The sequence below is a fragment of the Manis javanica genome, chromosome 3 (assembly GCF_040802235.1).
Source record: "Manis javanica isolate MJ-LG chromosome 3, MJ_LKY, whole genome shotgun sequence".
NCBI classification, from domain to species: Eukaryota; Metazoa; Chordata; class Mammalia; order Pholidota; family Manidae; genus Manis; species Manis javanica.
In genome coordinates, this window is record NC_133158.1 from 81287409 (window position 1) to 81304476 (window position 17068).

At 32.6% G+C, this 17068-nt stretch overlaps 1 protein-coding gene across 8 annotated transcripts in view; it reads right to left on the reverse strand.

Moving 5' to 3' along the window:
- Positions 1–1604: 1604 nt before the first annotated feature.
- EPHA6 (EPH receptor A6) overlaps positions 1605–17068 on the reverse strand; it is a 953598-nt gene continuing 938134 nt past the window's right edge. For 7 of the 8 annotated variants that reach the window (XM_037001712.2, XM_073231795.1, XM_073231790.1 and 4 more), the window contains 2 exons: positions 9631–9780; positions 1606–8608 (listed from right to left, as the gene is read on the reverse strand). In XM_037001712.2, the coding sequence (XP_036857607.1) occupies positions 8494–8608; positions 9631–9780 (265 nt within the window). In that variant the 3' untranslated portion in view covers positions 1606–8493. Of the gene's footprint in view, positions 8609–9630; positions 9781–17068 lie in introns of all 8 variants that reach the window. The other variant, XM_073231794.1, reaches the window with a different exon arrangement.

Genomic DNA, 17068 nt, shown 5'->3' on the forward strand with positions numbered 1-17068 from the left:
ATTAGGCTTCAGATGGATTAATGATTGTACATTGAGCGTTGACTCCCCTATACTGAATTTTATTGTTGTTAACAACCATTTGATCAATAAATATGAGAGATGCCCTCTCAAAAAAAAATATATGTTCACTATTTTGAATACACAAAGTCCAACAGAGGATTTTTTTAAATTTCCTTTCATGAGGAAGTAAATGTTTGCTTTCTCCAGACAACTTTATGAGATATCTGATGAACATCAGATAAAAGAAGAGTAACTTCAGAAATAACTTCTAGCCACTATATTATGGCATTTGGCTCCAACTTCTTTGAGAACTAGCAAGTTACAAGCATTATGAGACTGAATGGAAATATAAACCATAAAGTGGTTCTTTTTTTTGAATACTTAACAACTGAAAAGAGAAGAGTATCTTCTTGAAAGAACATAGCATTTAGAGATCATAAAACATAAAATTAATATGTAGGTACCATATTTTTTAAGCATTGAAGACTACATTTAGAATATATATAACTGCATAAAAGCATGTTTATTCTAAAAGACTACCCTTTCAATTGTTTTTATCTGCACTTTTTATATAATATTTTTACATTTAATATTAGAAGAAAAAGTTATTAATGAGAATGATTCATTCATATGCATAAAGTGCTCTAACTGTCCAATATTCAATGTATTTCTTTTGGCAAATTCTTTGATCATATATGCTTAGAAATCAAAAGAATTAGTAGTATGGAAATGTTAATAATTTTGATCATCTGGTCTATTAATAAAATTTTAAAAAATTCTATTTTTGATATTTTGGAAATATTCTTTCTAATTTTTATAAATATATCACTATATATTTCAACAAATATTAGTGGACTTCTTTATAGTAGAGATTCTCATCCTCAAAATGCATTTTAGTTTCAAATTTACCAACACGAGTAACATGACAATTTTCAACTACTCTTTCTAATAGTCTTTTTTAAATGAAGTAATTAATAGTCTTGACATACTCAAAATCCTCTTTCATATCATTTTGTATGTTCTTCTTTGTATCGCCTTTTTGTCTTACCCTCAGTTGTAATGGGACTTGGTCTCTTTCTGTGTTCTACATTTTTGCTCTGTCTCTGAGTTTTAAACAATAAGGTTATTATAGAAGGTATAGCATAAGTAACATTTTAAGAAACAGATTGTTAATAATTATTGCTTTAAAATTCAAAATTAAACTGACAAAGTTTGCACTGTATACAAAATTAAACAGAAGTATAGTTTGTGAAAAATGTCAGAAGACATTTATATCCTGTAGTTATTACAATTTTCAGTGACACAATCCAAGACAGAGTGTGATTAACAAAATAATAATGTTTCAGAAATAAAGCACATATAGTAATCTTTGAAATCAAGTGTTACTTACTTATATATGTCAAGATTGCTCAGGTATTGTGCCCCCCCCAAAGAAAATGTTCCAATTTCACATTTTTATTTTTTCCTCTTGGAGGCCTAAAAAACCTAAAGTTATATCAAAACTCCATATTTGTAAGAAGATGAAATTTTGCATAGTATAGATATATTAACACAATTTTCTTTATATATATATATATATATATATATATATATATATATATATATATATATATGACATGGTAGGAAACATCACATTAAAGCAAATTAAAAACTTCATTGACAAACATTTACACACATTAAACCTTATTTTCCAAGCAGTGCAGAATTTTAAAAAAGCCTTAACCATTGTTTATTACCATATTGTCCATGAAATTCGGTATTGTTTAAAAAATACTTTTGAAGATATTGCAATAATAGCTATAGATAAAATACCAATGGATATTCAAACAAGTTAGATTTAACAGTGTTCACATCAATCACATCGACAGAAAAAATAGCTTATTCAGTTACAAGTCTGTTCACCAATGAGTGGTCATTGATTTTGTCATAGAACTTCTAACAATTTGAAGCAAATTTATTTTAAAGACAAAAATAATAGTGACAATAAATAAAGCATGTACAAAGAAAACATAATTACAACTTTAATAATGATATTACTGAATAAATCTAAAGAGAGCAAAAGTTACTACTTTGTATGAAAAATGAGCTAATAAAATTAATTACATTCTGGCTTCTCTCTAAGTGATTGAAGATGTGTTTAAATGAAAATTTAACACAGGCAATTTCTATCTAAATGCATACATTTTTGTTCTACAAATTACTAAATGCATACATTTTGTTCTACAAATTACTAAATGTAGAAGAGAAACTTGTTATAAAAGCAAAAAAAGGACATTTTAAATTAGGTAAAAATTTTGGAAGTGTATTGTTTATGATTTAGCACTATGTACCACATCTATCATGATTTCAAAACGGTAAGTAATATTTGGTCTTTTTAGAACAGAGGCAAATTAAGACCATCCTAAGGATGATAAACTGTAAATATGGAAAAACTTGTATAGAAATGTTCACATCAATATTGCTTGTCTCCTAGGCTCATATTTAACTCATGAAAACAGGTTATCTATCTTTAATGCCTAAATATGACATTTGAATTAGCTATATGAAAAAATGAAGGTTCTCATGTCCTTGGGGTTTTCTCTGTAATAATGTAATATTGTGGAATAAAGGCAGTTCTCCCTTCAGTGAGGGTTAGTGATGCTTAACTAAGCATCAATCCTGAAGTAGGTAGGCTCATCCTCCTCATTGTTTTGTAGAACACTTCAAAGCCGTATCTCAGTTGTTCTGGTTTATATTTGAGTTGATAACTTATTATTAACCCAAAGTGAGTTTATTTTATGACAAAAACAGCCAGAGGTTACAAATAATGAAGTTACAGTACAGAATTTTATTTGAGATATATTTATTTTTTTACTAATTCTGAAATTTTTCTGATTTACAACTCCCAGGAAATTGTGTTGTTATTCTGTATTTTATTTTCTAAAAGTAGAAGCTACATCTTCATTTTACATTAAAGAGCTGTCTTTCATCCTCATCTGTCTGGTAATTTTTCTTTAACGCCTTTGTTATTCTCAAAGATGAATAGGTATGTTTAAAGTTAGAGGGAGTCATCTTCAGGATTTTTCCCTTTAAATGAAACAAATCAAAACTTCTCTTAATGATATAGAGGTTTGGTACTGTGATTAACCAGTGTGGAAATTCAAACCAGAATCTTCCTTTGTTTTGTTCAGAAAGAAACTTGACTTTCAATGGCCAATCACAACAATTTAATAAAATGGGGATGACTTGGTTTCATCAAGAGATACACAAAACTTTATATTTTCCAGATTCTTTTTAACAGATTAAGTTTTTTCTTTTATTAGTGCTTTGCTACCCTTAGTAACTGAAAAGTTTCCTTTTAGCTTTTTGTTTCATTTTTGTATACAATAATTGTGAATCAACACTGATAAGTTAAGGTAGACTTTCAGAACTATTGTAAAATTCTAAAAAAGCCAATGCCAACCAAAATCTCTTTTGAATTAGAAGAGCAGAAGGTTTTCAATTAAGATGTAAATATCTTAATATTTTGTACATTTTATAGAAATCCATTATTAATTTGAAGTTCAAATCTAATTATTGGTCAGAAGAAAGATGCTTAGATAAAACTAAATTTGGATGACCTGTATCTTATCTGCTTCTAGATCTTCTGACCTTTTTTCAAAGACATGTGTATCATGTCATATCTCCTTAATATCATAAAAAATACCTTTTTGTCCTAAGGAATGTTTGAAATACCTGCCTAATACTTGTTCTTTCTAAGGGAACAGTAAGAGAAAGAAGAGGTATTTCTGCAAAATAAAATTTTTCCTTTCCTTTATTTTACCTAGTAATCATCTATTTTTCCTGTTGAATATATCATGTTTGAAAGAATTTTATGAACCACTGGAGATTCATACTTACTATTACATTAACTAAGAACAGTGAATTGGCTTGGGCAAGAGATTACTCCAGAATTGTTTTGAAAATGGCTGATATTTTCTAATTGGAGGCCCCTTTGAGGTAGTGAGTCTACTCATGAAGTAGAAAGTGTGCCACTGGGCAGTAAAAATCTGTGACTCAACTGTTAACAAGGGAGATCGTTTAGAGAATCCAGTGAGTATGCAACCCTCTGCCAGAGGAGGTGTGGAGCATGCTGTGAGACTCTGACGTCCAAAATACTTCTTTCCATAGGGATTGCAAATCCAGTCCACACTGGACAAGCTTTTATTTACTAAATGTGTTTTTGTTAGAGTGACAATGCAATGTTACTAAGCAACATGGCAATCACAGCAAAAATTGCAAATAAACTCTAACTTTGAAGCTTAAGAGTAGGTAAGGATAGTACAGCCAAAGTCATGTTTGCCGTAAAATTTATGCATAGGTGATACCTCATAGATATTTGTTAAATTGAACCAAATGAAGTTTACACTGACTTTATTGAGCATTATAAAGATTGAAAATTTGTTGAAAGTGTTGATCATAGAAACCAAATGTAGGTGGCTTCAGTGCTTGCTGTCGTAATGGAAGAGTATCATCAATTTTACCTGGTTTACTCCCCTACCTTTGGAGTCTTAATATAAAAAGATTAAAATATTTTTGGATTGAACATTGAGTAACATGAGTCTCTTCTACATAGTGGAATTTACGTAGCCGAATTTGAGCTCAGAAAAATTAAGGTGATCATATTAAAGGATGTGATACATCTGCTTCTAATCTCCTTGTTATAGAGAGATGTACACCACCTGTGAGTTGATTCTTAAAATACAATTTTTTATATTAAACTTAAAATAACAGTTTTTGATTCTTAAAATACAAATTTCTTTCAATAGTAAATTTCCTTAGCTAAGGCTACATAAAAGGATTACCATCATCATCCATTTTGAAATTACTTTCCAAAGCACTTAACTTCCAGGTAATGCAAGCCAGAACTTATACCTTCTGTGAATGCAAATGCTCTCATTTATGTGGCAGGACCCAAAGTATTAAAGGAATGACTTTTGCAACATTTCTTGCCTCCACCCTCAGCCTCTCATAAGGAAATCTGCAAGATCTTTTTAGATTTGCTGCACTACCTTTCTTTTGCTGATAGAGATAAATAGTGGGATGGTAGAAGCTAAGAAAGGAAAAGAGATGAGATGGTGGAGTAGAGAGAAAAACGGGGCTGAGAAGGGAAATATTAGAAAATTTAACAAAGGAATAGAAAAAGACATAGTACTGATGAAAATTTTGAGGTAAGAGACTTAACTGCCTTACAGAATAGAACTTGGTAAGGAAAGTTATAAAAATGGATTTTTTAGGAAGAGGTTGGGAGATAGATAATATAATTCATTTTTCTCCATTTCTTTAGTTTAGAAGATCTGTAAAGACTTTGCTGTTCAAGGATTGGATTCCAGTTTGTTTTGCATTCATGGACTGAGATAGGCCTTCAACCTGTAGCTGGAAGGTTTTATTCAGGTGATAATTGGATAGATTTTAAAGAGTAATACAGTGTTAAATAAGATAAATCTTTTTTTATTACAACATGCATAATTTATTTATCAACAGTTATAAGACAACTCAGTGCAAAAGTGCTGTATTTATTATTCTTCTTAAGCCAAGAGCTTTTCAGTTTCTGATTGCTTTTCTATGATTTACATACCTAATCTCTTTTGATTGTGCATTGTTTTTACATTTTTCCCAAATCTGGCTTATACTATGAGATAATGAGTTGACTATAGGCTGGAAACGACCACCCAGAAAATAAAATGAAAATGGTTTCTTCAACTGTCTGATTTTCAAAATCCAAAAGCCCCTCAGTAGTATAGATTAGGACACTTAAAATAATGCAGGTACATGAATGAATATGCATATTTTAGTTATCAAAGATTATTCCTGACGGCTGTGATTTATAGAAGTTACTTTCTTTCTATAAATTCTTATGTATGATTATTAAAGTTTTAATTAATGAATATGTGCACTAGTAAATCTCAAAGTATTTCATGTAAAATTTCCAAATGATTTTGGCAATTTAACTGTTAATATTACTGGATATTTTAATACCCTTGGGATCAGAGGGTCTGTGATTGGTAAGCAGTAGAGAAATAGATATCCTTATTTTGTAATGTTTCTGTTTAATCTTGTACACATATTTCAACCTTGCTCTGACCATGATGAGGTTCAAACCTACACGTAAGGTTATCATGCTTAGGATAAATATAATTTTAAAGAAATCTTAAAGAGGCTTTGTGGTAAGCGACAAAGCGAAAGGCAGCTTTATAATACTAGAGAAATATGTTAGGGAAGAAAAAAAGAAGTACAATTAACCAGATATAGAAAAGGATTGTTGGACTTTTTAAGAAAAAAATTCTTAACAGAGAACTTTAATCTTGTAAGCACTGAATGCCCATCCCATATAAGTTTAAATACCTTATAGAATTGATTTCTTCAAAGTATACAGATGTTGCTGACAGAGTCCTATGGAAGACCATAATTATTCTATTCCTTATTTTTCTAAATACCTTTTTTGTTGTATTATAAAAATAAATCTATATGATTAATAAATTTAATCTGTTTTACATTAGTTCTTATTTAACATATATTTGAGGACAGGTAAATATGGAAAATTTGTATTTCCTCTAAATGTATTCAGATTTTTGTAAATGTATCAAGCAAACTGCAGATAGTGTAGGAGTGATGCATGGCCATGCAGGTGATGGCTGGAAAATGTTGCTAGCTATTTCTGACACACTTACTTAAAAAATAATGGATTTTCCATTTTTAGTATATTTTAAGGAATACTCTAAAGACTCTTTCTTCTATCTCCATAGATGTTCTTTTTCGGAATGAGAAAAAATAAGCTGTGCTGGCAGAAATTCAGGAGATAAATCAACAACAAAAAATATGTGGACAGTTCTTGTCTAATGGGACAATCAACAAATCTTAAAATAAGAAAAAAAGAAAAAGTGAAGCTCCTTTAATAGCAAGAAAGCTATTATTACCAAATAATGCAATTTTGGTAGGTATTTGAGAATGTGGGTAGGGCACTTTTATCTCTTAGATCAAATAAAAACCGGTTTATTAAATAGGCATCTTTAGACAACCTGCTCTTTTTTTCTCTTAACACAGTCTCCCTACTCGTCCAGTTAGAACAGTAGTCATTTTTTTTGTTTCATGTGGAACAACTGATTTTATAATTGAATGGGCTTGTAAGAAAGCATAAACTTCTGTTAAGCTTACTTAGCTTAATTCACGGAAAAATATATTTGCCTTTTTTTTTCAGCCTCTGGAAAGATTATGACAACACCATGCTTTAACTGTGTTCACATTTTTATGTCACTATATTATGGACCCAGGTTGATACACAAGTTATATATGCTCCTGTGTTAGATCTTTTATATCCTCTTTGGAGAATGCAATGGCATACTTGTCCCTTGGAAGATTTGGAAAACAGCTCATTATGTTTATGTAACTTATTTTTATGAACAGAACATAAAAATTTCTTTAACTTGTAAAGTACACAAATATCAGTCATCTAGATGTGTTTATTTCTTTGGGCTACCATATAGCTATCATAAAATTGTTCAAGTTAATTAACCTTTTTACATTGAAATCTAAGGCTAGATTCTTAGATCTTTTATTCAAATCAATTCTACTTAGATAAACTAATTTTCTCAGTGCTTTGATAATTAATTTTGCAACTTGTGAAGATAAACCAAGGGAATAGCCATAATTTTATCCCGTGCTTCACTCCATGAAAGCCTTTAGAGCAATGGGCTCACTCTTGGTATTTTCAGGGGTCATCTTCATAAGGCAGTAGACAAATATACTATCGTCAGTAAAAATTTAGAGGGGAAAGCAGGTGGCAATCTGCTATGAAGTATGTAGGAAACTATAAAGTTAATTAAAAAATAAACAAACCCAACCATAGGAAACTTAAAAGCCGCAAACGTTTCTTCCTCTTCTTCTCTGGTAACTCTCTTCTCACCACAGTCACCCCTGGCAAGAATTCACTACATGAAATCATTGGTTATTTCTGTAAATAATTCTAATATCAGGCATCAACAATTAAACTTTTTAAAGATAAAGAATACAACCCATTGAGTTGAGTATAATTCTCTAAAAAATAAATATTCATGTCAATTTGGAAGCTACCCCATCACAAAACATGAAAGATTGACCATTTTCCTTTTCATCTGCCATCAAACTCTAAATACATCATCAGTGAAGCTGGACCTGGATAAATTTCTTTGGGTTAAGTCAGTGAACACTTCCTAAGTACTGTAATACAAAGTTACACATCCATGCTGAGTTATTTACCATTGCGGAGTGATAATCTGCAGTGGGCCAGGGTTTTATTTGCAGGTTATCCAGAAAGGAGCTATGAAGCATGATTTTAAAATCCAGGTTGGAAGCATAAACAAAAGGCATGTGCCCGCAGTCTGCACAGGAGACTGCAGTTTATGAAGTGGTGGGAGAATCAGAAGAGAGGGTAGTGGAGAGAGGATATCATTCTTTTTAGAAATGCTGAGGCACAAAACACTGGTTCTTGTAATACTTTCATACATGAAATCCTTTCTCCTGTATGTGCATCATATGTAAACGTAAAGTCTGTATACTGCTGACTATCCGTCTCTGGTGTCCAATGAGTATGACTCCAATTCTTCTAATATCACTGTGTGAGGGGGAGAGAGAAAGAAGGGGGGAGAGAGAGAGAGAATATGAACATTTAGATTTGATAAGTATGAAAGAGAGGAAATGAAAATCTAAATATAGCAAATGTCAGATTTGCTTTTGAATTTGCCAATGTTGTATAGCAGCTAAAATGAGGTTTTAAGCATAGATATAAATGAACATCAAGAGTTAGTTACTCTTTTATTCTTGGTGTCAGAGAATACATCAAATCAACCTCAAATTTAAGGATACAAAGAAAAATTTCAAATTCAGTCACCAATGTAATGATTAGACATTTCATGGCCTAAAGGTTATAATTTAGTAATTATATACATTTACCATGGATTAGCAAAACAGTATGTAGGATAGAAGATATAATATAAGGTCTCCATTTAAATTCTCAGTCTTTCAATAATCTGAAAAAATACCATTGTATAATGTTGAATCATATGAAACTGACATTACTAATTTAGAACAACAGCAATTTCATACAACTCATCCTACCAGTTTTAGTATCTATCTTTTACGCAGATGTTGAGCATTTTTATTGCACCCAAGCAAAGGAAAATCTTTGAGACAGTGGAAAAATGCCTGACTGTTACAATATGGAGAAGGATCTCTAAAATGATGTGATAATATTGGATTACTACAATAATTATTTTGATGAACGTTTACAGGAATTGATTGTGCAAGATTAGTGTAGTGGGTCATAAATAGCAAACCAAGGTAAAACTGTTGACATAAAATCTAAGATGTGAACCAGAGTAATATGCATTTTAGAAACCATTAAATTTTTTTAAAATAGCTATTTGAGTTAACTATAGTCTTTTAAAGGAAAATAGTTAGTGGTGTAATGTCCAATTTCCACTAGGATGATAGAAATGGTGAAGAAAGATGTGGGAATGCCATTCTAGCTTTAGGAAAGGTAGTTTAACCGTGGTACGCTTAATATAGTATTTGACTTCACAATTTCCTGAGATACAGTAGTAATAAAAATACATTAATAAACCTGGTACCACTTACTCGATGCTCATTCTTGAAATCAGGTCAAAAGTTGTAAACCCTGCTGCCATAAAGTTATTCGTATACTGTCCCATCTTTATGGAATCCAGCCAGTCACCGACTGTGACAAACAAAGGATACTCAGGAACCTCCCCTGGGGACTCTGGCATTCTACAAGGAAAAACAAAAACAACCCTTCGAGACCATTTAAAACCAGACAAAGTAAAAAATACCCAGATTTCTTTTCTTCCTTTTACAATTTTCTTACTTCTAATGTTTTTAATCCTCCATTTAAAAAAATACCTACTTTTCCATAGTAGTCTAATCAGCCTTTTTTATCTGGTCAGTTATGTTTGCCAGTTTCTTTTGTCTTTTTCTGCTCTTTGTCACTACTGGGTCTCATTCTTGACATATCTTAAGAAAACCCATATCTTGCTAACTTCTCTTTACTTTTTTCCCTTGCATAAAACTATGTTTTAAAACTTGAGAAACAGCCCTCTTCTTATATCCAAAGGAGGGCAAATAGGCTATTCACTCTTATACTTCCTGACCTACCTACCACTGAATCCACGCTTTTTGCCTTTTTCACATTTGCTATGAGAGTCCTTTCTCTTTCATACGGTGAATTCATTGATCAAGCTTCCATTTATTTGTTCTCAAACATTCAATAGAAATTTTTTATTAAAAAGTAATTTCTGCTGCCACAGAGCTCAGCTGAATGGATAAGATTTACATACATTCAAGCACGGGTTCATATAGCCCAAAGCGTAATATTAACAAGTTACCAAACAAAGCAAAACCAGTGCAAAACTGTGTTAACAAGAAAAGGGAATCCAGTGCCAATGGGTCTTAAAGTAAGTGATGCAGAAATCTGTATTTTTGTTCCTAAAATCTTACACAAAGGGAATTCCATTTGGGGTATTTTTGTAGTTTTAATATAAAAATAATATAAACATATTATTTTGGGAAGGTTAGCAGATGAGTGTGTCTACACACATAAATATATATATATACATATATTATATATAATTATACACAAAATAGTTTTATATAAGCTACAGACAGGATAAAAATTGAATTAATTTTAGAAATTATAGAAAAGTAACTCAGAATTATTTATTTAAGTTCTTCTGGCAATAAACTATGTTATTCTCCTTACAGAAATGCATGAAAATTAATGTTGAAAATGTTTTGTATGGTTTTAAAAAATAATTGGTATTAAAAGTGCTTTTATATACCTTCATATAAAGTGTTTTTTACACTTTATAAGTGTAAGTGTGTTATTAGCCCTTTAGGGTAATAAATATATCATTAAAAAAGTTATTAGATCTAAAGTTTACATTTAATAGTATAGTAAACCAGTAACATTTTTTTTTTATATTTGGTGTTTGACTCAAAACAGTATTTTCTAAGTAATGCAAAACTTCCCCATTAGATGTGAACCACAAAATTATTTTCATTAGAATATTGAGGGTTAAATCAATTTTCATTTACTTTGCTTCTGATTTTTCATAGAGTTAAAGAATGAAACAATCCATAGAAACTTAACTAGATCCATTGTTTATGACATTCATATTTGGGATATTTCATAATAGTTTTATCATTTATAATTGAACTATTTCAGGTTTAACAAGAAACTGATAATATGTGAGACATGTGATTGAACCACATAAAATAAGAATCCCCCCATTGTGAAGCAGAATGGCATATGCATGCTATATAACCTTGGTATTGTTCCATCAAAATATATGAGAATGGGAGTTAGGTTCTAAGGTCAGTGCAAAAAGTGACGATTGAAAATCTCTAATGATCAAAATTACCCTTAAAAATCCTTTAAATTATCCTTAAATCACCACGACCTGGGTCTTTAGGAACACAAAACCCAGAGACTTTCTGCATGGCCATACAAGTCGTTCACTATAGGACTCCTGAAGACTCTAGAACGTGCCTATTGGAACTGTTCAGGCCAGGGTCCCTACTGAAGGCCAGGAATTCATTTATTTGTTTTTTCTTTTACTGCCACATTGACTTCCCTTTTCCGAAACTGGGTTCTAGTTTCATGTGGGTATGGGGGTAGGGAGAGATGACAGGGAAATCCAGGGGGTTTTGCACTTCGTATATAATTGAAATTTGCATAAGTAAAGTGTGCATATCTGGTGACTACACTGCAGTCCATACTGAGTCTGATGACCATTAACAGTGACTTGTGTCCTCTCTATTATTATTCAATTCTGTTACCACATTTCTGATTTGGGAGGCTGTTAAGCCACATTCTCTTCTCCTGTATTATAAATTGCAATGCTTTTTGATTGTGGGCTGTTTAATTTTAACGAATATCAGAGTGACTCCTGATTTGACCCTAAACAAAGATTAGTCATGTCCAAAGTTTGAAAGTGATCACAGCATTTACCAAAAAATACTTCAATAATTGTTATATTTATTTGTTTCCTAGGGGTATTTATATTAGTAAGTGTTACCAAATAAATAAAAATTCATGTAAAATACAAAATAATAAAGTTCTCCATGGTAAATAGAGTTAAACAGGGTTTTTAACTATGATTTCTCAGAGTCTTCACTATTGTACAATGCAGTGTGACTATATAAGAGGATCAAGAATAGCTTCTGAATTATTTTACTGAACTATCTGACCAGTTCCTATGGAACTTACTTTAGAAAATGCTGCTGTAATAGGTCTATTGATTATGTTTAAATATAAAAATGGCCAAAGCACCCTTGTAGCTTATTAACATAAGTAAAGCCACACATGTTAGACAACTGAATGTCATTTTGTTAAAATAAAATAATGTGGCTCCAGTGTCTTTTAGTTACTTCTTAAAAAAGTTTGTTTAAATTGAACAAAATTAAAATAATGTATTTAAGTGACTTCCCCTTCATATTCCTATTCCATTCTTGATACACACACGTAGTCAGATGATTGCACTTCTCTCTCCTGAGATAGCTCTGGAATAACTCTTGAGCTTTCACAATTGCATGTAATTGGTGAGTGGAAATGTAATCTGATTATTTTATGTCCTTAGTTTAGAAAAATCATGGAAGGACATTCTGTATACTAAATGAATTAAACGGCCTATTTCTCTGTTGAAAAGCATTCACTATTTGCTCCCAGAATGTTTCAATACTATAATTCCCTTTCTCTGCACACATGTTTAGTAACCTGGTTACTCTTTGGCCTTTATATGACTGCCTTGGCAGTTGATTTAGTAAGGTCAGGGTCCCCTCGTTGTTCACAGCCTCTGTGCAATAACTTTTCTTTCACCTTATAACAAAGTTGAAAAATGTCATTATTTTCTGGCTTTGAGGGCTGGGTACCATTGTCCTCACATGAATTTGCTGAAATGTTACCCAATAAACAATAAATGCCCTTTCTTATCAACTGCCTACAATGATATATTCAGTCTTCTATTTTCTGAACATGTAGAAATTTCTGCTATTTGGTGATTAGTGGGAGCTGCCCACTTGAGAAATATCTTTACAGCAAAACCTGCAGCTCACATTTTAAAAAGTACATATTATAGAACAGAAGATCAAGGGTCTATTACTTTCCTCAGAAAAATGTGGAAGAGGTAGAACTAGGAAATTTTTAAAGTATAAGTTATGGTGAGTTTAGATTAGAGAAAAGGCTGGAGTATAGCTGGATAGGTAATGACTCAGTGGAAGGTACAATATATATGTACTCCCAATATATCTAAATGTGTAAAAAATGAATAGCATTGGTAGAGCTGAGAAATTTTTATTTTAATGCGACCTCTGAGTTCACAGTAACACTAGTCTTTTAATTTAGAAAGTTCTCAGATAGGTTATTAATAGGTATCAAAACTTTCATTAGAAAGCAAGGAGATTTTTATCCTCAAAAGTTTTCCATGTTTTATATTAATCATGTAAATACAATAGTAAGAGATCTATTAAAATGATTTATGTAAGGTTATACTTTGAGAAACACTATTGCAAGGGAAGATACTGTTTTAACATGAAACCATTACATGCTTAAAGGCTTTCTCCCCTTACTACTAGCACATTTTTCCTAGCTCTTCTATTCATATATGGTTAGCATACGAAATGCCATACGAAATCTGGAGAGATAGGGTCCATCCTATTTTAAATTGCCTTTATTTCACATATTTATAAATATTTTCCATGTTTCAGCAGTCTTCATAACTACTATGCAGATGTGTGTATAACATTGCATATATTGATGCTTAAACTTTGTTAATTCCCCCAGACTAGATTCTTAGATTGCTAGCAACATTCTTTTATCATAGATGATTATGCAACCTTAGAGCAGGTAGCTTTTTGTTTTGGTTGAATTATTTCCTTGGGAAAAATCCACAAGACAAGAATTTTTTTCAAAAGAGAAAGGTAAAGCTCCCTGATGGCAGGAACCATATCTCATGTATCTTCCTATTTTCTGTAGGCCTTGGCACAATGCTGAAAGCATTACAGGAATTCATTCAGTAAGTGATGACTTAGATTTGAATATTCTCTATGGAAAAGTTTGGTCCATGACATAATGGCAGACTCATAATGAATGATCTATTTTTACTTAATTCTATTAAATGGAAGTGCAAGTGCTTATTGATGTAATTGTCAGTCTATTAAGGAATGTGCGGTTTATTTAACTTATTCCTCGTATTGCAAAATGGTTTGCTTATCTCTGTCTTTATAGGTTTCAGAGAGGAGGAAGAGGCAGTTTTAGGTGGGGTGAGGTTGTGCGGGGTTAAGGGACTTGGAAGTAGAACAGTGCATTCACCTTATTCAGTATCACTGCTCTTACGTAAGTTGCTCGTATCATGACTCAGGGATGACACTTCACACTATTTAGTTAATCCATTAAATAATCTCTTAATGCACACATTACCCACCTAACTTTTGAAGGAAGAATTTATTTAATCAGATAAAAAAGAAAACACTGCCCTCTAAACAATGTGGTGTATAGTCAGCTTGAACACAGTTAAGTTAGTGAAAGAATTTTGCTATTCTTTAAAAAATTTAAGGTGTAACTTTACTCAATATTATATAAATTTCCAGATGAACAGAATCGTGCCATACATTCTGTGACTATTTCATGCTTATGGAAAATATTTCTGTGTTCGAAACAACCTGACTCTCCACAATGTTAAACTGGGAGCATGAATTATTTTTTTTGTCAGCCTTTTATTTTCAACAAGTCATCAGGTTTTTAAAAAATTGATATGATTACTTAGTTCTTATAATAAGGCTGTTAACTGGTGGAAAGTATGAAGGAATGAAATGAAATGTAATGCAAATTTTAAAATTATAGATGTGTCTGAATATTTAGATGCAAAGTAGGAGTAATACTGTTTAAAATAATCTCCCATCATTTTGAGTAGAGTACCCAGCACTTGGTCCCTAGAGCCAGAGTAATAGTTCACTAAGCCTCGAGGAAAGCCTATTTTTGTGAGGAAATAATCCAGGAACAGAAACAGATTTCGTACGGCATGTTAACTACAATTCATTGGCAGTGGTTGACAAAATGCGGTCTTGAAAAGAATACGGAGGCAGCATCGGGCTCCGCGGGAAAGAGCGCCGTGGTGAGTCATGTCTGCTGTTAATGAGGAAAAGAAGCAACGCGTGTATTTGCCAAGACTGGAAAACTTCCCTACATAAATACCTGAGGATGTAATTCTGGAACTACGTTGTCACGATTTCCTCATTTCTCTGCTTCGTTATACTTGTTCCTTTCTTCCTTCAAGTGTCTGAGCATTGCAGGAGGATGTTGGGGAGGCTGGACGGACTATGTGTTTGCTACTTCTTCCCATGAATGAGGACATGTACTCTATGTTCTCGTGTTTGCTTAGTGGGACATAAAATGACAAGCTGTGCCTCACTACAAATTCTTCTGGGGACTTTAATATACTCCATATATGAAATCTGATTAGTCCAGAGAAAATCAATGTGGAAATGTAAAACTGTAGTCTCTTTTCCTATAATCATTCAGAAATAGTGCTGTTTGGGAAAAATCTTGTCATTTTGTGTGATTGTATCTGTGTAGTGGAAAGCATAAGGGTTTTGCAGACGGTGGGCCTTACTCAAATTCCTGATGTACTAATCACTTGCTGTGTGCCCTTGGGAAGATTCTCTTTGAGTTTCCATTTCCTTATCTGAAGGATGGAGCTAATAAGACTGAGGATTAAATGATTTAAGAGGTTAAAGTGCCAAGTACAAGAGTGACACATAGCAGGCTCTTAACAAACGGCAGTAAGTTATTATGAATGTAGAGTTTGTATCAGTATTAGTATTGATATTAATATTAGTATTATCATTATTTTGTGTTAACAGTTCATGCGAACAGAATTTAAATTTTCAAATGGTTAGAAGTTTCATACGTTCTGATAAATATTTAATTTCTGTCTTCCACATAGCTTTGCTTATCATTTGATTACAACACTGGTTTTGGCAGCCAGTTATTTCTCTGTCATGAAAAACATCATTAGAAGTGCTACTTAGAAAAATCAAACAAAACAAGTCCATGACTTGGTATGTAGAGACAAACAATTTAGAAGTACTGTAATTATGTATAGCTTAGGCAGACTGGGCAAGATCTTTTCAAAAGGAGTGGAAGAATTTATATCAAATTGTTGAAAGTTGTTGCCTTCAAAAGACAGCATTACAGGTGCTTTATTACCTGAACAGAGGGAGGTGGTACCATTTAGTCTTTAATGTTTCCTTGTAGTTTTCTAAAGCAGACGTTCTTAATTATGATTCTGATTTGAGCTTTTCCCTACCTTCCTCACTCAATACTACTGGAAGTCATGTGCTTGAAAGTTCAACAATAGATGTATATGTACTATGGAAAGTCACAGTTCCAGTTCCTAAGAGCTAAAACATTATAAGACCCCTAACTATGGCCCCATGGGTGGGAGGAATATTCCTAAGTGCCTTGGCCAGGGCAGAACATGATTTCTGAGGCAGGTGACCATGGATGGTCCATCTTGGTCAACTGCTGCCCATCCCTGGATACCACCTTTTAGTGGATGCTGTCAAGGAGCCCATAATTTGTAAAATTCTTAGTGACATGGTGAGGATCTGGAGCAGGGACTAGAGGGAAGTGTTATTCTCCCATTTTGCTGAAGCACTGTCCAAATGGGGAATTAGCCAGGTGACTTCAACCTAGTGCACCCAGTAGGCTGCAGTGTATGGAGGGTCAGGAGTATAGTTAAAGAGTTGGAGAATGATTGTTTAGGTAATGTGAGCAGGAGTGGGAAGTAGGGCTTGGTGAAGGGACACCCATATAGTCATCAATCCACTTAAACTACCAGGACTGAGATGTAACCCTGGACTCCATGGGAGTATGCTTGACTTGGGGTTGAGAGGAGTTACAAGATTGATTCTGAGGGCAGGGGAGAGAGAAAAGAGTTGTTTCAAAGGCCACAGCCAGGCTCTGCTCCTGAGGCTGTTCTCCATGTAGCCTTGGCTTCAA